This window comes from Zalophus californianus, chromosome 4 (assembly GCF_009762305.2).
Source record: "Zalophus californianus isolate mZalCal1 chromosome 4, mZalCal1.pri.v2, whole genome shotgun sequence".
Taxonomy (NCBI): domain Eukaryota; kingdom Metazoa; phylum Chordata; class Mammalia; order Carnivora; family Otariidae; genus Zalophus; species Zalophus californianus.
In genome coordinates, this window is record NC_045598.1 from 2,205,797 (window position 1) to 2,221,698 (window position 15,902).

Consider the following 15,902-nt stretch of genomic DNA (forward strand, 5'->3'; position numbering starts at 1 on the left):
GTTCCCATGACTGCTGCGGGAGTGGAAGCTCCAGGAGGCCAGGCTCTCTGATCTGCGCAGTTCACCCTGCGTGCGTCCCGCACCCCGCAGGCTTTGGGCATAGCGACGCGCTGCATGCAGGCACCCGCCCGCGGCGTCTGCTCTCGTCCTCCACCCCCACCCACCTGTGCGCGCGCCCGGCCTTTCCTGCTTCGCGCTCGCGGCGGGCCCAGTGCGGGAACCCGAGGAACGGAGCTGGGAACTCGGCGCAGGTTCCCCGGGGGGCGCCCCGGCTGGGCCGCCTCGCCTGTCGGATCAGACTCAGGAGCGCCCGGAGGCTCCAGGGCCCGCTTCTGCACCAGAGTCCCGCACCTGCACGGTCTGGGGGTGGACCCGCGCCCCCTCCCCCCGGGACCCCTGAGGGCCCTGTCGCCCGGGCAGGCCCTCTCCCCTGCAGACCCTAGCCTAGGGGGCCCCCCTCTCCTCTACCGACCCCGTGACCCTGCGGCCCCCTCTCCCATGTTGCCCCCTCTCCCCGGCAGCCCCCTCTCTCCCCTGCGGCCCCTAAAGCCTTTTTCCCTGCAGCACGCACGCCCTCCGGCGGCCGCGTCCGGAACACCTGGGGCCTGGGGTCGGCGCCCCCGTGCGGGCTTCGCCCCCTGCCCCGCCCCCAGGCCGCCCCGCCCCCCCGAGGCCCCGCCCCTCCCGGCCCGGACACGTCTGCGCGGCGCGGAGGGCAGGAGGCGGAGGCGCTGGTGGGACGCGCGTCGGGGGCAGCTTCCTCGTGCAGGCGGACGGAGGAGGTGGGCCTGGCCGCGGCCTCCGTGCCCTGCGAGCGGCCGCCCGGGAGTCCTGGAGCTGCGGGGTGGGCGGCGGGGGGAGCGCTGATCCGGCCGAGCGACCCCAGGCCGGGCGGCCACGTGCGGGAAATGTCTGCCCGGCTCCTGCTGTCGCTGGACACCCCAGCGCTCCCAACCCCCTTCCCGCTCCTCGAAGGGCCGCTCTTCTTCACCTTTTCTTTATGTTCTGTTTTGTTTTTTTTTTTTGTTTTTTTTTTTGAGGTTGCAGGCATCGGCTGCACCTCGGACCTTGACCTGCGGCCCGGGAGGAGGCGGGCGAGATCCACTGGCCGGGCAGAGACCACCTGACCACCTTTCTGGGCGCCGGAGTCCGGGCCCCACGCCAGGACTCTCCCTTTGTAAGTTGTGGGCTCCTCGGAGGTGCTTTGGGGGCAAAAGGGTCTAAGGTATGCGGTAGTACGCCCAGAGGGTCCCCAGCTTGGCGGGTGTCTCCAGGTGGGGGTTGGAGATTGAGGCCTGCAGGATCTCAGCTCTAGGCACCCCACCAACTTCTAGTGGCTTTGTCCAACTGAGATGACTGGAGAGCCAGTCTAGTCTCCATCAGTTAGAAATGCTTTCTGCTGCCCACGCCAGGAACCCAGGCTTGAACAGGTGGGGGTTGACTCTTCTCACCAAGAAGCCCAAGGGCGGGTAATTGGTGTGGATTTGGAGAGTCCACAGGATGAGGGCTGGTGTTGGATGGGTATCTGGGCTGCAAGGTGGCTGCTGCCGCTCCGGCCATCACGCCTGGGCAGGAAGAAAGAAGTGGCTGCTATTTCCTTGGTGAAAGCAAGAACTCCCCAGCTCTGTTACACCCCAGCACTTTGCCCTCATCCGGCTGACCTGGGGGACCAGGGGCCAGGGTATTAAGTTTGTCTTATTCCCTGGCTGTCATTTGGGGTGGCACATTGCTGCCTGGCACAGAATGGGACTCTGCTCCAGGGTGGACAGGGGGTGGACGTTAGGTAGACAGCTAGCAGAGTCGGTCCAGAGCCCCTTTCCCAGGCACACCTGGGAAGGCACAGCCCACACTCTGCAGACACTTGGCGTCCCTCGGGCCTGAGAACGGCCCCTGATCCGAGTGGCTGTGGCAAAGCAGGTGCTCCCACCTGACAGGCAGGCCTTGGGGCTGGGAGACAAGCTCCCTTCCTCCCTCCCCGCTGGGCTGGGGTTGGGGAAAGGGACGACACGGAGGCATGTCAGGGGTTTAAGAACTTCCAGGTCGCAGGAGTTTCTGGGTTGGCCTCTTGCCGTTCAGTGGCCCACTGTGCCTTTAAGCCTGTCTCCAGGATTCTGTGGGAGGGGATCCCTAGAAGAGAGGCCCCTGCCTCTCCAGCCCCTGGACTCCCAGCAGGCCCAGGTGCCCCCCGGGCTCTGGCTTCTCCCACAGGCAGTGTCGGGGGCGAGGGGCTGCGAGTCGGACAGGCCGGAGGACACTGGACACGCTGGGGTGCTGCTCTGGCGCTCCAGGCCTCTCCCGACCTGCCAGACAGGCCGTACCAGCCGCCGCCCCATCCCCTGCCTTCCCAGCCTCCGGAGACGCTCCGGGGCCTTATCTGCCAGGAATGGGGAGGGAAGGAAGGCAGTTATCAGGTCAAGGACCCACGGTATCCTGTGCTGTCCTCCAGGGTGGCCTCGGCTCTGCCAGAGGCCCTCTCCTTCCCCCGCGCCCGGGACTGGGCTGGGTGGAGACAGCCTCTCGCATTCCTGAGGGAAGGGTTTGCAGCCTCCCTGGGTTAGAATTCCTGCTTGGCCTCCTCCCATGTGACCCTGGGCAAGTGGCTGGACCACTTGGCATCCCGGTCCCCTGGTAAGCCAGGTGAGAAGATTCGGGGGAAGGAGCCAGCCCACCGTCGTGTCCCCCCACCCCCGCCCCTACCCCCAGGCGGACCCTGGCCTTAAACGCAGCTCCACACGGAGCCCCAGCCACTGCCGTCACCGGGACCATGCTTTACAGGGAGTCAGGGCCCTGCACGCCTGCCTCGGTCTCCCCGCCCGTGAGCGCCTCAGCCCACCTTCTGCCCCTCTTGCCGTAGCCCCCGCAGCATGCAGCCCCAGGAGAGCGGCGTCCAGTACAGCAGGTGGGATGACCGCAGCCGCGACGAAGTCCGCGTGGTGGCTGGGCCCAGCACAGAGGAGGCCTGGAGCTGGGAGAGGTGAGGGCCCGCAGGAGGAGCCCTCCACCTCCTCGTCCCCTCCTGGCGGCTTCCACGCTGCAGGCCCCCCCACCGCAGCCCCAACAGTCCCAGCCACCCGGGGCCCTGCACCTCTGTGTGCGGCTTCCCTCGCTGGGCTCCCTCCTGTCTCCCCAGTCAGCAGTCCATACAGACCACCCTCCTTCGGGGTCCACCTGCCCCAGGGCCCGCTCCCTTCCGGCCTAGCCCCCCGGTCGACTCAGGGGCTCATGTGGGGGCGCTTCTCTCCCTAGGGTCTCCCGGAAGCTGTGCTCGGGCAGGCTGGGCATCGCCATGAAGGTGCTGGGCGGAGTGGCCCTCTTCTGGGCTGTCTTCATCCTCGGCTATCTCACTGGTTACTACGTACACAAGTGCAAATAGGGCTGCCCAGCACACCCGCTCGGGGCTGGCCGCCGTGCGTGGGGACATGGGCTCGGGTGGACGCCCTGTACGCCAGAACCCCCTTTGTATACACTGAACCCCATATACATGATCCTCGTGTACAGAAGGCTTTTCTCTCTGCGCAGACGCACGCCCCCACCCCCGACACACAGACCCCAGGGTGCCGAGGTCACTGGCCAGCACATGGGCACACAGGCGAACAGGGACACAGGTGCCCGTGCCTGGCGCAGGCGGCCAGCCCAAGACACTAATGGCCAGGAGACTAGGGCCAGCTTGAGCTGGGACTGCAGGACACGCCTCCAGAGCCCCTGCAGAGCGCCCAGGCCCGGCAGCCCCAGGGAGGGGTCCTTCCTGAGGGGAACTTGTGGGGCCGTGGGGCCCTGAATAGGCCCCTGCCCTCTCTGGGCCCTCTGACTCCTGCTTTGCGTGGATGGCTCTGAGGGGGCCGTGTGTGTCCCTCTGCCACCCCCCAGGGTGGGGAGAGAGGCCTCAGCCCTTGTCTGGGACCCACCGCCCAGTCTTCCCTGCAGTGAACTGGCCGTTCCCCCCGAGGGAGCAGATCCAGTGGGAGGGCGCTTCCCCCACCCTGCCCTGTGGGAGCCTGGGTGCCAATGCAGCCATTAAAGTCTGTTGAATGAAGGATGGGTGAGGGCCTCTTGCAGGAGCCTAGGTGCCTGCCTGGTGTGAGGCCAGCTGGAGGGCACTTGGACAACAGTGGGAAGCTTGTGGGAAGGGCCTGTCCTCCCTCCCACTTGGCTCTGGGCCTTGGAATGTGTCTTTGCCTGGCTGGGCCGGTCTTGTGGGCCGTGAGCCCCCGGGGGCAGGCCCGAGGACTGGCCGCTGGCGGGGCCTGTTCCTGCCTCACCTGACCGGCCGCGGACAAGGCCTCTCGGCTCAGAGGTTCAGTCCGGTGCCCCTGCCTTGTTCCCAGGAAGTGCCCTCCGGGGCCCCGTGTCCACCCCCACCTACTGACTACGGGCTCACGTCTCAGGCCCCATAGAGCCTTGCCAGAAACACCTTAGCAGACGCTGCTTCCTGGAGGACTGAGGGCGGGAGATGAGGGACAGTCAGTGTCCTCGTGGAGCCCGAGACCGGAGGGCACGTGGCAAACCCGCATGTCAGAGGCCAAGCTGGCAGGGAAGGGCAGAGACCCCGCGAGACTGGCTTGCCTGTTAGGGACGGCTGCACCACCCAGGGGGTCCCTGGCTCTGCCCGCAAGGAGGGCGCGGTGCCTGGCGGGCCTGGCCTGCGCTGGGGTCTCCAGGTAGTGATGGGGGTCTGCTGTGGGGTGGGGACAAGGGATGCTGGTTAAGGGGCAGAGGTCTGGTCCAGCCAGCCCTAGTCTCCGGGCCTCAGCACCCGTCTCCAAGAAGACCCCGCTCCCAGCCCTGTTCAGCCACACTTGAGGGAGGCGTGCCAGCCGACCCGCATCTAGCCAGCCTTACCCTGGTGCCCCTGCTGGAGCCACCACAGGGTGGGCACTGGTGGGGGGGCACAGCTGGGTTGCATGGGCTCTAGGACGTTGGTAGTTCCTGAGGTGCAGGGGCTGGGTCTCCCCAAGACTGGGTGCAGCCTCTGCCAAGAGCCAGGCCAGGGTGCTGGACAGAAAAGCGGAGGGCCCCTGGCAGCTGCCCACCCACCAGTCGTCCCTGAGGCCATTCTGGTCTCCTTGACTTCCAGAACGCCTTGTGGGCTTCGGGGTCCCACTGTCTGAGCAGCCCCTGGGCAGGATGCACCGAGTCTGCTGATGGACCAGTGAGGCGGGAGGGGCTGGGGGCCGAGGCTGGAGCACGTTGAGGAGGGAGGACAGAGCAGGTGGGGCAGCAAGCGGGTCTGGTCCACGCACAAGGGGCACTACGGGGAACCCGTCTGGGGGCGGTGTCCTCAGAGCCTCCCCAGCTCAGCCCAGCACTGCCCAGTGATCCCCGCGGGTCCTCACAAACACCTCCCTGGGTTGGGGGGAACCCCATGGGTAACAACAGATGACAAAAGCCATCTGGATCTGGCCTTCATGCTCTGTGCGCCCCGAGGCCCAGCAAGTCGCAGGACGAAGAGCAGGGTGCGCCAGCCCACTCCCTGGAGGACGTGCGTGTCTCCTTCTGTGGGCTGCACCAGCAGCCAGGCCTCTGTGTGGGGAGACTGCAGGCAGAGGCCCTTGGGCCACGTATCACCTCCTTGTGAGCTGCCTCCACCAGATGTGGCCCCCCAGGCCCTGGCCAGGGACAGGTGACAGCACCTGCTGAGTTGCCAGGCAGTCTCCCCTCCCATGTAAGACCCAGGAGTGAGACCTGCGGGGGGGGGCAGGTGCCCTGGGAGGGGGTCCATCTCCCGCTCCAGGCCTGGAGGGCCCAGCAGCCTCTCTGGGCAGAGCCTGTGATCAAGCCCCTCTTGTGTTTTGCTGGCAAGATCTGGGCTGGGAAGGGGGGTTTCAGGTCCTCTGTTTCCCCAAAGTCACTACCCCGAAATACTGCCAAGAAAGCATTCACTGGGGAGAAACACAGATATTAAATGACGTTTATTAGTGGGCTGGACCGGCAAAGAGGAAGGACGTCTGGCTTCTGGTGGTAAGTCAAACACATCTGCATACCTCACACGGGGCTGAGCTGCGTCAGAAAGGCCATGGGCCGGCAGTGAGGTCACAGCTGACAGGACGTGCCCCTTCCCCCCCTGGCCACAGACCCATGCCAGCCAGGCCACCCACAGCAGTCGCCACCCTGAGTGCCCAGGGCTCATGACATGACAAGCCAGAGCCACCGGCACGGATGCTTGGTAGGTTTGGGGCTAACAAAACGAGGAAAAGCCACCATCTGGCCCACCTCCTTCAGCCCAGGGACCGAAGGGAAGGCCAGGAGGTGCCCAGAGAGCTGTGGTGGGTCCTACAAAGCAGGCTGGCTGAGCTCTGGGAGAACCACGTGCCTTCGTGAGCTGCCCCCCAACCCCATGTCTGGTTTTGATGGCTAAATGCATGGGTTCACTGAGCCTCTTGCAAACGCTCCCCAAGTCAGCAGAACACACAAACTGTCTCTTGCGGGTCACAGAACGTGACACCGACGGGGTCACTAAATACCAAAAGCCAGTTGAGTGTCTCGTAACCCTCCCAGACCATGAAGCAGGGAGGTCAGTAAACGCCACCTACCCCGTGGCCAGGGAGGGGTACCTGCGCACAGAAACAAATGCAGACTCACGGTCTAGGGCCCAAGACACTCAAAACTGGAAATAACCTAAAACACAAAATGCTGAAGAACTGTTCACACCTGGCTGCGCTCTGGTTGATGGCTTCAAAGTTCACCTTCCGCGGCTGTCCCCGTGTCTGTCCTCTAGCGGGCTGACAACGGAACGTCCCGGCCGGTCCGCGGAAGCCAATTCCGCAACAGGGAACTGCGTGCGAGCCCGGAGCTGTGCGTTCTGATGTCTGCTCCTCTCTCGGGGGCGCACGAGGGGACTCTGTCGCGCTACCCCTAATGCATCCAACCGCAACAGGAAGAAGAAAATGCTTCTGCCAATTCTAAGGTCACCTAAAAAATATTTTTTTCATAAAAAGATGACGACCTGGCGCAAGCCAGGGACGGGACGTCACTCCGTATCTTGAGGCTGCGCCGCCGGCACGGTGCGGGTTTAAAAGCTGCTGTGTTGTAGAAAAACAATGGTGGTGCAGTTCACTGAAGCGCACGTCGTCTAGCTTCCCAGCGTAGAGCTGAATGTCCAAACCTCTGAGTCTTTTTTCCCCTGAATAAAGGTGTTTGCTGTGTTCACATGATCTCAGAATGTTTCGAACACTTAATTCTGATATTTGAGTAATTTCGTAAAAAGCTTTAGTAAAACAGTTTGGTGCTGGAAAGGCAAAACGATTCAAGTCCGTGGCAATGTGGCGTCACTGCGACAGGACGGAACCGTCCAGACAACCGAACAGAGGCGTGGATCTTAAAAACCACCGGGGTGAGAACGTAAGGAATAACTTAACGTCAGCACAACAGGTGCAGCTGAGGACCGCGTGGCGGCGCTGGTGGGCACGCGGCGGCCAGGGCTCAGCGGATCACGGTCACGTGGGGAGCGGCGAGGCCCAGGTCTGTCTTAGAGGGGTACACCACCTTCAGGTGCCCGTCCTCGTCAAGCACCCGGACCTGCTCCACCACCAGTGAGGCGCTCCCAGCCTTTGTGGCACCTGGGCTCCCGCTGGGACCCGGAGGCTGTCCAGAGGCCGCGTCGGCTTCGGGATCTGAAAGTGATCCGTCCTCTTTATTTTCTAGCGTGTACTTGTTGATTTCTGCCATTTTCTGCAAAGGAAAAATACCCTTTTAGAGAAAACCAGGGCAGCTGTGCATGCGAGGGACGGCAGGAAGACGGAGGGCGTGCCGTCCATCCCTGTGGCCAGAGTGCCAACCGGGTGAGAGCGTGGACTCACCAGCACGAGGGCGTCCATGATCTCTTTACAGGTCTGCAGACTCGCAGCACTTGTTACTTCCAAAAACAGATCAGAAGTTGTTTTCTTAATCTTAAAAAGAAATCAGAGGGGTTTTAGGGAAGAATACAGTTACCAGAGACAATAGCAAGTGCTCTGAGGAAAAACTTATAAAAAATGGTGCCAAGCAAACTGGGACCGTCCCCTTTCCAAACAGAGGCAGAGGCGGGAACGCACACATGGTGACGCCTGGTGCAGCACCGCGCTGAGAGGGACACGAGCTCTGGAGACTGGGGGCCTCTGTGGGCAGCACAGCATGGGGCCTGCACGGTCTGGTGTGGGGACGGGCCATCACGACAGAGCAGGCCCAGACACACGAACACGCACGGGCCATGCCCTACCTTCGTCTTCTCGCCATTGGTTATCGGTGGGAAAGAAATCACGTCGCCATCCGCATCCACGAGGCAGGGGTAAGTCTCCTTCCCGTCCAGTAAGTGCAGATATCTGCAGGGAAAAACGCGGAGGTGGCATAACTATGGGAACGCACACCTACGGGTCACACTGGACAAATGCAAGCTCTTGAGACTAATCAGTGTGAGACCAGGCACCTACGAGCTTGGGAGGAAGACGTGCTAAAGCCTGTCCTCACGTGGGCCTCGCACAGCAGGCCACCCATACCCCACCCGAGGCGCTGGTGATGTGCACAAAACGCTGTAGGCCTGATGGCTTGGCTGTCATCAGGGTGACTGCACTGCCCTCCCCCGTCCCTGTGCACGTGCTGTGGGCAGGACCCCCGTCCCTCCCGACGATGGGCCTGCGCACTTAAGAAAGCCTGTTCTCCCCAAAGCAGCGTCTAAGCCCCTGCTCCGAGAGAAGAGGCCTGTCTGACATGGTTCCTTTAACCCCACACGAGAGTCCCTGACAGCACAGGGAACGAAGTTTGGGAGATGTTAACATCTGTAAGGGACAGTCTCAAGTTATGGCAGCCTTTGAGTGAAGTGGAGGCCGGAGGTGTGCCCTGCAGGGTGGGTGCAGCGCCCCGAGGGGAGGCTCGCCACTGACCTGTGCAGGCCCGACACGTTCTGTCTCTTCTTCTGCTTCCTATGCTCCTCGGCCTCCAGCTGTAACTGCCGCACCAGGTCCTTGGCTTTAACTTCTCTGCGCCCCAAGGGCACGATCTGTGGGGTGAACACCTGGTGGTGAGCTCGGATGGAACAAGCTCTCCTCACAGCCGCGGCCACCACACGCTGCCGGTCCCCTGCTCATGTGGCCGTCGGCACAGTGTCCCCTCTCGGCTCTCCCCTCCATTCTCCCTGTGATGGTGGCATGAGCACGTGAGGCCCCCAGAGGCCCCTCAGGGACCTGCCACACACGCCGGCACTCCCGAAGCTGGGCTTAACCTTCAACCCGCCACACGCCATGGCGTCTCCCAGGCCTGAGGCTGGGCTCCCGGACTGCCCGCGGGGACCCCGCCGCACCCCAGGGCGTAACAGACAAACCAAGCTCACTCAAGTCAACCCAAATGAGGGGTTCTGTAGTCAGTACATAAACCCGTGTTTGGTGAAAGCTGAGCAAATGAAGGAAACCACTTTGAAATAACTCCCTCCTGTGAAGAGTGTACTTTCCAATGAACCGCAAACGCGGCCTGTGTGTGACTCGAGGTACTCGCCGGGGGCAGCGTCAGATGCTGCCTTGGAGCGCAGGCACGCCGTCACGAGCACGCGCCTCACGGAAACGCAAAACAGGTGCCAACGGGGAGGGGCACGTGCTGGCACCTTGAGATCGTGTGGTGGGCGGGCGGTGTAGAGCAGGGGCCCGCGCACGGCCCGGAGGTCGTGGGTCGCGATGGTGGCTGCCGTCCTCTTCTCACACATGTCCTCGTGAAGCTTCGTCTGCAACGTGAGACCCGCCGAGCTCAGTGCCCGAGCGCCCCGCGCTGCCCACCCTGCCCCTCTGCCTGCCCTCCCTGCGCCCTGCCCCTCTGCCCACCCTCCCTGTGCCCTGCCTCTCTGCCCACCTGCCCTGCGCCTCTGCACACCCGCCCTGCCCCTGCCCTTCCTGGGCCGCATGCACCCACCTGGGAGGTGAGGAACCGTCTGAGCGCGTTCCCAGCCTGCAGGTCCATGCCTCTCACAACGGCCCCCACGATGAACGGCCGGACGTCCCTGACCATGGGGCTGACGTGCACAGTCAGCGGGGCGGGGTTCTCAGACACGTGCAGGATGCGGAGCAGCAGTCTGCTGGCGCTGTCCACCCCCTCCCCCTCCCCCTCGCCACTCTCCCTCCTCCGTCTCTCGCGTCGTCTCCTGCGGGCCTCTTCCTTCTCCGGGCCGTCCGCCTTGGCCCTGCACCGCCCGCCACCCCGGCCTCCGCTGCGCAGGTACTCCAGGATGGACTTGGTCTGGCAGCCGTGCACCATTTTCTCCAGCCGGCGGTCCGTCAGCTTGTTCCCCCGGAAGTTGACCTCCTTGAGCTTGGGGCAGTCGGCCAGCTCTGCTGGGACCTCGCTGAGCTGGTTATTGGAGAGGTCCAGCATCTGGGAAGGAGATGGAGGGCCTGCCATCACACACTGCCTCCCCGAGCGCTGCCCCACCCCACACGGCCTGTCCCCCGCTCTGTACCCAGACTGACACCTGCTACCGCGGCCACACAGCCCACGTGATGGCTGCCAACAACCCCCATGAAACGCTTCCTGCTCCCTGCAAGGTTCCTTGTGGTGACAACTATCCCAATGGATGAAGGTGACAGAGAAAAGAGCACAGAACGAGAACTTGTGGTTGTAAGTACTTGAGATGAGAAACAGGTTCCCCACAAAATGATGCTCACATTTTTTAACTAAACGAGTTAAAAAGAAAACACAGCATGAGTAACAAGCATTCCTCTTCATATGGAAATGCAAAGCCCCCAGCAAGACGATGCAGCACGCTCAACTCCACCTGTGTGCAGAATGGCGAACCGGCTCTGACGCTGGCCTGGGTTCTCGGCCCCCATCCTGACCCAGGAGGCTACAGGGCCGCTGCTGTCTGCGCCATAAGGAGGCTCGTGAAACGCTACGGCCCATGCAGAAGAACCTGCCATCACTATTAATGACTGGGCTTTGGCAAACACGCACGCCTGGCATCAGCATCGCTGACGGCATGGAAACCATCAGAACAGCCACCTTGCGGGGTCATCACGCCAGAGCTGGGCTGGGCAGGAGGGACACCGACGGAGCCGCCTTCTAGTAGGTGGGTCTGGGGTAGGTCCTCTGCTTCCCCTCCTGTAGCTGTGGTGAGAGGGCAGCCACCCTCCCCCGCGCTGTACACGTACGTATACACACACACACACACACAACTGGTCCTGGGTGGGCTAGGCCAGCACCAGTCCTGGGCCTGACTGGGACATAAACAGGCCCCAACAAGACTGGTGAGGGATTTTGTCACGAGCTCAAAGGGGAGCAGGGGCTGATGATCCAGAAGATGCCGCCTGCTTGGCTGGTAGTGGGGACGAGTCAGACCCCGGCCGCGAATGAGGCAATCCTGAGGCTGCTGCCCGAGAGCCAGCACACAAACTCACAGCCGGGCGAGCACCTGGTGCCGCTGCGAAGCCTCTGTCAGGGCTCAGGAGACAGCGAGCAGCTGGAACCGGCTTCCAGCTTGCACTCAGGACCGGGGACAACGAGAGGAAGGAAGCACGTAAGCCAGACTTGGCCGTCAGTCACCTTGGGGGGACCAAGTGGCCCCAAGGGGCTGTGGGCAACACGATTTCCTACAGCTGTGGTCACTCTGTGCCTCACCAGGCCTTTCTCCTCACTCGAGCAGGACTGGGAAGGGTGGGGGAGGGGAACTGAATCAGCCCCACCATCGGAGCTTGTGAGTGGCTGCGAGGGGCTGGTGTTCTGAGGTCAGGTTTGGGGTAGCACACACCAGCTTTGGGGTCCGCCACACTGTCTGAAGGGCTCAGGCCAGCTGGAGGACTCCGTCGGGGTCACTGTCACTGCTGCAGGAGGCCGGCCAGGTGGACGCCATGTGCTGACAGCAGAGGAGGAACCGGCGAGGAAGGCAGACTGGGGGGCTGCACCTCCCTGGCTGCCGCCCCCACCACAGTGCCAACGGTGTGAGGGTCCCGGGTCAGGGGGCTTCCTTCACGGCTAACAACGAGCAAATCATGGACATCTCAGAACAGTAAGCAGGGGCAGCGGTCAGGGCCCAGAGGGCAGCTCAGGCCCTGGGCTGGGCCCCATGAGAATGTGGACGGGGAGGGGGAGGCGGCAGATCGGGGTTCTGGAAGTTGGGGGCCCTGTAGAAATGTGGACACCAGCAGGTAAGTGCAGCAGACTCAGTGGGGTTTCACGCCTAGAAAAGGACACTAAAGGAACAAGGGAGCCTCAGGAGGAGCCCTGAGGTGACAGGGAACGTCAGTGCGGACTTCAACTCCTGCAGGAGGGCAGGTCTCTGACCAGGAAGCCGAGTTCAGATTGTGCGTCCCAACCCCCAAAGGGTACAAAACACAGAGTAGAATTAACTGCACATGGACCGGCGCCCCAAAATGTGCCTGGAGGCGACACACGAAGACCCCATTTACCCCCTTCCTGCAGGTCACACAGATGGCACTGGGCCTGGGCCGCCAAGCGCCTCTGGGAACATCACCGCTGCAGGGCCAGCCGTATGCTGGGGAAGGGGTGCTAAATCCCTGGCTGTGAGACCCTGAGACTAACACGCCACCTCCAGAGGGGCGCTAGGAGCCGTCTTCGTTCCAGCGGGCACGCCCGCCGGAGGGGACCCAAACCCCACCCAGGCACCAAGCAGCCCATCGGGAAGATAAAGGCGGAGGAAGGGCTTCTAAACTTCAGTGTGTCTGGGTGCTGGACAGAGGTTTCACAATCCAAGTTCAACTTCTCTGTGAAGCCTGACAGCAGGACGGCAACAGAACTGGGCTCAGTACAGGCTGCTAACCAGCTGGTGAAGTCTGGCACAGACAGTACTCGGCCATCTCTAGGACTTCCTTGTCACCGGCTGCCAGGGTGGGGACGAAGGTCGGGCCTTCACGGCAGCCAGGCCTGGGGCCACCACCTGGGGCAGCTCCCTGGGGGAGGGAGCACCCTGGAAGTGAGGGGAGGGACAGGCAGAGGCCTGTGTGCGGCTACTCCAATGGCTCCTAAGGAGCCGTGCGCCCCAGGAATTCACCTCCTGCGTGAAGTCTCCCCAGGAACGTGGCCGGGGCTTCACTCGTCCCATCTGCCGGGCGCGGCGGGAGTGCCAGGTGCCAGCTCCAAGCCTACGCCTCTTGCAGTTGTGCTCTCAGGAGCCTTGGGCTGCCACGAACAAGTGCACTAGGCTGCTGGGCAGAGAGCGGCGCCCGGATGTCCTGGGAAGTAGCAGCCAGCACAGCGCTCCCGCCGAGCCCAGCCCTGCGCTCGCCGCCAGCTGAACTCGGGACCGAGCAAGCACAGTGGCTCTGTGCCACCCTGGGAGGGGGCCGGTCAGTACGTAAAACGACTGTCGCTGTTCCCGCACAAGGCTTTGGTCGGTCCTGGGGTCCTCCCCGTTCGTGGCACGGTGGCCGTCCCTGCAAGTCTCCCACGGGCAAGGACCCGGTGCAGGAACCAGCGGCACGGCCACGAGACGCTGAGGGAGCCCACACTTCTGCCTCCAAGCTCAGTTTCCTGCACCCCAGCTGCCTTCCCACAGCAGCTGCAGGGGTGTCTGTTCGCACAACCCCAGCGTGTGCAGCAACGCTGCTTCGTATGGTTCTAGTGGCACGGTGCACGGGGGCATCATCTTAGAAAGGCCTCCAGAGGACATCGAAATCCAAAAGAGATTCCAGCTAGCTCTGGCGCCACACCCTCCACGACAGGGACAGGCCCCTTCACGTGGAAGAGATCGATGGAAGCCTAGCGGGGGCGCGGAGGGTCGGCAGAGGAGACATCCCCTGAACGACAGTGTCAGGACACACGAAGGCCACGGACATCACTGGTGGGTGCCACACACGTAGTACAGAACACTCAAAACAAACCTAACCACCGGGAAGACATTCTGGATCTGAAGAGAAGCAGAACAAGTGATTTTGCACTCACACGACCTGTACTCAGCGGCATATCTCGTACACCAACCTTCCGGAAAACCGAGAGATCTGACAGATGGGAAGATGGAGTAAACGGGGTTGTACGTGATCTGTCACACCTCAGCCACAAAGCGAAGCCTCCAGCCCTGGATGACCACAGTGCCCCGGGAGTCACCCCCACAGCCTCACGCTGCAAATGCCAGCAAGCACGTGGCACCCCTTTCTCTTAACTACAAACACACACGTACACACACATCCATACACGCGTACGCACACGCATTTAGATCTGTACACAGACATAACATATTTGTCAGATCAGTTGACAATATCTTAAGAGTAACTTCTGCTGAAATAAACCAGTTGAACCAATGTAGACACATTTTACCGCTTAAGAAAGTCTGCATTAAAAGGATGAAAAGTAGGAATAAGAAGAAATACAGATCTGCCTTTTTAAAGATGAAATGGAAAGACAAAAGACACAGAGGAGACAGTGCTGGACAGGAGCCTCTAGACTGGATTTAGGAGTGGCCGGGAAATTTCCATCCTCCCCACTCCTACTCAGCAGGCTTAAGGGGCACCTGTCCCGCCCAGCATTATGCTGGGGGCTGGGGAGGAGTAAGCAAGCAGCTCCTGGACAACGGAGTCTAGAGGAAAACCCAAAGTATTTGTCGTCGACTGTGAGCAACCCCTTCCGGCATCTGTTAAACAGGAATAACAACCTCTTCCCTTGGAAGGCAGTCGTCAGGGTTGAGGGAAACACCTTACATGAAATCACAGCGAACCGCACTACGGGAATGCCTGTTACTTCACACCCGAGCCTTGCCTGGGGGCCGCCTCCCCACCACGGTCACAAAATCACAAGTGTTTGGAGCTAGAGACACTTAGGGGGCCCTGCTGCTGACCTGCTCCCGACCGGAGACGGGGGCCGAGCTTGCTAACAACGACGCAACAACGGGTCGCAGAACGCAGCGCCAGTGGAGCCAGGCCCGCGAGGCTGGAGGCCCCGGCACGGGAGGGCGGCCCGGCTCCGAGCGCAGCTCCCTCCCCGCCACGCCTCCAGGGCCCCGGCCCGCCCCGCAGGTCCCCGCTGACCTTGAGCGAGGCCAGGTGCGCGATGTCGGGGCTGAGCTCCCGGAGGCAGTTGTCGGCGGCCGCCAGCTCGCTGAGCAGCGGCAGCGCGCCGGGACGGAAGAGCTCGGCGGGGAAGGAGTCCAGGCGGTTGCCCGTGAGGTTGAGGGTCTGCAGGCGCGGGGCGCAGCGCGCCAGGTCGGCGGGCAGCTCGCGCAGCCGGTTGCCGCTGAGGTTGAGGCTCTGCAGCTGCGGGAGGCCCGGCGGCTCAGCGGGGCCCAGGCCCTGGCCCGGCGGCAGTGCCTCCAGCGCGTTGCCCGACAGGTCGAGCACGCGCAGCGCGGGCAGCGGGCCGAGCTCGGGGCTCAGGCCGGGCCCCAGCGCGTTGCGCCGCAGCACGAGGCTGTGCAGCTGCGGGAGGCCCTGCGCCAGGCCCGGGCCCGGCTCGCGCAGGCTCCCGCAGCCGCTCACCTCCAGGTAGTGCAGCAGCGGCAGCGTGAAGAGCCGCGGCGGCAGCCGCCCGCCCGCCGCGCGCACCCGCTGCTCCAGCCCGGGCCCCGTCAGCAGCAGCTCGCGCCGCCGCTCGCGCTCGGCCAGCTCCAGCTCGGGCCAGGCCTCGGGCGCGGGAGCCGCCGCCGCCGCCGCCGCCATCGCGCCGCCGCTCCAGGGGCGCTTCCGGGGCACGACGCGTCACTTCCGGCCGGGGCCGGAAGGGGCGAGGTCGCGGGGACTGCACGAGCCCCGGGCGCCTCCGGGAGAAGAGCGGCGGGGAGGTGTTTCGTGGAGGGAAGGGCCTCTGCGGGCGTTTGGGGCTGCTCGGGGGCCGGGGCCCACAGACGACCGGGTCGCCGCACCCCACCCCCCACCCTGCCCGACCCTGAGCAGTGGTGGCCTCCCCCACCCGCGGGTCTGGGCCCACGCAGTGATGGCGCCCCTAACCCGGGCGCGACCCTGAGCAGTGAAGCCCCACCCCGCCCCACCCGGGTCCGACCCTGAGCA

General features: G+C 63.3%; 2 protein-coding genes across 4 annotated transcripts; one reads left to right on the forward strand and one right to left on the reverse strand.

Moving 5' to 3' along the window:
• Window positions 1–676: 676 nt before the first annotated feature.
• SMIM1 (small integral membrane protein 1 (Vel blood group)) lies at window positions 677–3,485 on the forward strand. Of its 2 annotated transcripts, none has more exons than XM_027615677.2 (4): window positions 677–782; window positions 1,041–1,177; window positions 2,855–2,974; window positions 3,247–3,485. In XM_027615677.2, exons 3-4 carry the CDS (start codon window positions 2,865–2,867, stop codon window positions 3,371–3,373), a joined length of 237 nt encoding a protein of 78 aa, XP_027471478.2. In that variant the 5' UTR covers window positions 677–782; window positions 1,041–1,177; window positions 2,855–2,864; the 3' UTR covers window positions 3,374–3,485. The 2 variants fall into 2 exon arrangements, with proteins under 2 accessions (XP_027471478.2, XP_027471486.2); XM_027615685.2 differs by having other exon boundaries at window positions 692–782; window positions 1,048–1,177.
• A 2,409-nt stretch (window positions 3,486–5,894) lies between these two features.
• LRRC47 (leucine rich repeat containing 47) lies at window positions 5,895–15,569 on the reverse strand. 2 transcript variants are annotated; one of them, XR_003523703.2, is made up of 8 exons: window positions 14,928–15,569; window positions 9,871–10,329; window positions 9,569–9,685; window positions 8,856–8,971; window positions 8,195–8,297; window positions 7,797–7,886; window positions 6,649–7,668; window positions 5,895–5,997 (listed from the first exon to the last, which is right to left on the reverse strand). XR_003523703.2 is itself a non-coding variant. In XM_027615661.2 (7 exons), exons 1-7 carry the CDS (start codon window positions 15,552–15,554, stop codon window positions 7,420–7,422), a joined length of 1,761 nt encoding a protein of 586 aa, XP_027471462.2. In that variant the 5' UTR covers window positions 15,555–15,569; the 3' UTR covers window positions 5,895–7,419. The 2 variants fall into 2 exon arrangements, 1 of the variants encoding a protein (XP_027471462.2); XM_027615661.2 differs by having other exon boundaries at window positions 5,895–7,668.
• Window positions 15,570–15,902: the final 333 nt, after the last annotated feature.